The sequence below is a fragment of the Drosophila obscura genome, unplaced genomic scaffold (assembly GCF_018151105.1).
Source record: "Drosophila obscura isolate BZ-5 IFL unplaced genomic scaffold, ASM1815110v1 contig_96, whole genome shotgun sequence".
NCBI lineage: Eukaryota > Metazoa > Arthropoda > Insecta > Diptera > Drosophilidae > Drosophila > Drosophila obscura.
The window spans coordinates 2,005,183-2,007,632 of record NW_024542890.1 but is presented as its reverse complement, the minus strand read 5'-3'; the positions used below and the strand labels follow the sequence as shown (position 1 = coordinate 2,007,632).

The following is a 2,450-nucleotide window of genomic DNA, read 5'->3' as shown; positions in this document are numbered from 1 at the left end:
CTCAGCATGAAGCCACAAAAGGAGACACCAGGGACAGCTGCAAAGCGCTCAAGAGTCCAGATAAATCTATCCTTCTCGCATATTGCCAAGGAAGGACACCTAAAGGTGTCCTGGACAAAGGTCGCGCAGAGGTTAGAGCACCCAAGAGTCAAGAGTCACTCGCGATCGCTGCTTCAAACTGCTCGAACAGGACCCTGGACCATCTCCAGCCTGCAAATATATAAGATAGTTACAGGGCAACGTAAAAGTAAATGTCTGCGAAGATCGAAGCACCCGACGACGAGCTGAAGCAGATCAGTCTCCACCAAACGAAGAAATGGTACGTGGACAAACTCTAGTGAGGAATCCCTGCACATCTTACTCGATGCCTCGGTATCTACGATGGGACACATTCATTCAAGACGAAACGTTAGCTGGGCAGTAAACAGCTTCAAACGGTTCCAATCGACAGATCCTGACATTGCAAGATCAACTGTCTGCAATGTATCCTCAAATTCGACTCGCTTGGCTTGAGACAAAAAAAATCTTCATTTCCAAAGCAGGGGAAGCCTCCACCTCATCCCACCCCACCGACCAATCAGTCTTTCTATCGTAATTTCTTCCCCAAGCCTTTGAGGGACAAGTCGAGACTACAACTGTGGACAGCCATCGGAAGGGAAAATCCACGGAAACGGCACTCCATGAAGCAATCTCGGTGGTAGAGAAATCTCTTCAACTGAAAGATATCGATGGGGACTTTACCAACGTCGAACATAATGCCACTGCTAAGGGTCTGAATATTTATATATTTTTTGGACATAGTTAGTTTGATTTTACTTTCATTTAGCACTTAGAAATTTCCAGTCATGCTTATTCCACGTCGCTGACAAAACAGACACTAAACCCAATTTTGTTAGCAAACGAATTGCGCTGTAGATCATACAGAATGGGTGCCGTGCTGGGCAGTCCCAGTCCCCAGGCAAGTCTGCCCACAGCGCAGTCAGGAGGTGCGTCAGAGACGGCTCCACGAGAGATTTCCGAGACCAGGCCAAAGTCGCTCTCGCCCAAGCCGAGCAGTCGCAAGCGGACCAAATCCAAGTCGGGCAATATGATGAGCATTGACCAACGATTGTGAGTACCAGCGGAGAAATCACTCGCCCAACGCCATTTAATTTAAAAATTCGCGTGCTACAGACCAGCCGAGGCCATCCACCAGGAGTTCGATCGCCTGCTCGTCCAGGTGCAAGACCATCTGACGGACGTCGAGGAGAGACCGTGCCTAGAGGCCGCCAACAAGATGAAACGCTGCCTCCGCCAGAACAGCCAGCACGCATGCAGGTGCTTCAGTGCCATGGAGGTGTACCGCAACTGCGTGATCCTTGCCACACAGGACCGCGTCGACGACCTGGCCGATGAGGGGCCGCCACTGATGCCCATGACGCCGCCGCAACCCATGCCACCTCCTAGCCGCTCCACATCTCGCTCGAATAGATGGTGGAAATTCTGGCACTGGTTCCGCTAAGTGCGGCTATTGTTTGCTACACTAAAACCAAATCGAAACTCTATACTGCATGCTCGCCGCCACCCCACCCCCCCATTCAGACCGACAACAAAAAAAGTTTCGTTAATTATTCGAAGAAGTCTGCATTGACATTAGAAGTATTTAAATTAAATTCTTTACGTATCCTGTATACAGTTTAATTCTCAATTTATGTTATTGCATTTATTTAGAATTTTCTTTCCGCTTGTCAGATCACACGTTGGCCGAGTACATGTGTAGGAGCTGTCCATCAATGTGGACCTGCGGCTATTATATGCAGATGCAGATGCGATGCACATGCCGCATCCTGTTGCATATTAGCATCCAGGTCCAGAGATGGGGCTGTCCGTCAGTGGGGGCGGGGGCTGTCCCACACAGTCGCTCTGTGTATCTGTCTACTCATTCATCCAAATGTCTATATCATGCAGACGGAACGATGTGGAGCCAGCCATAAGAGCTGCAGAGGGACAGAGGTGGGGCCAGAGGAGAGTGCAGGATTGCAATTTGCAATAAAAGTAAATCTGCTGTGGCGCCGAGAAGCTCCTGGATACACCTGGCTCCACCTGCTCTTACATTGTTCCCCACTCTCTGCGCCACATGTGTGTGGGTGTGGTTTGGGGTTGAAAGCCTTTCGGGCAAGGTAAGCAAACATTAGAATTTATTAAATCCAGCACCAGCCCAGCACCACCTCCAGTTCAAGCTCATGCTTGCACTCGCACAAGGGTCCACGTCCACGTGCACCCAAACCCCAGCCAATTCTTGGCTTGCCCCCTCCCCGCCCCACAGGCGGGCAAAAAAAGAAAAATTATTGCATATAAAACTCACCTTGCCACGGGTGGGGTGGCGACTTTCGGGTCGAGGCGGAGCACATTCAACTTTTGGGCCACACACGGACACGGACACGGACCCACACTCAGCAGGGGCTCCCATA

The 2,450-nt window shown here is 50.5% G+C and overlaps 1 protein-coding gene across 1 annotated transcript; it reads left to right on the top strand.

Annotated features, from left to right (window-relative positions):
* The first annotated feature begins 818 nt into the window (after nucleotides 1-818).
* On the top strand, nucleotides 819-1,673 carry LOC111077312. Its single transcript, XM_022371531.2, has 2 exons — nucleotides 819-1,110; nucleotides 1,174-1,673. Exons 1-2 carry the CDS (start codon nucleotides 926-928, stop codon nucleotides 1,499-1,501), a joined length of 513 nt encoding a protein of 170 aa, XP_022227223.1. The 5' UTR covers nucleotides 819-925; the 3' UTR covers nucleotides 1,502-1,673.
* Nucleotides 1,674-2,450: the final 777 nt, after the last annotated feature.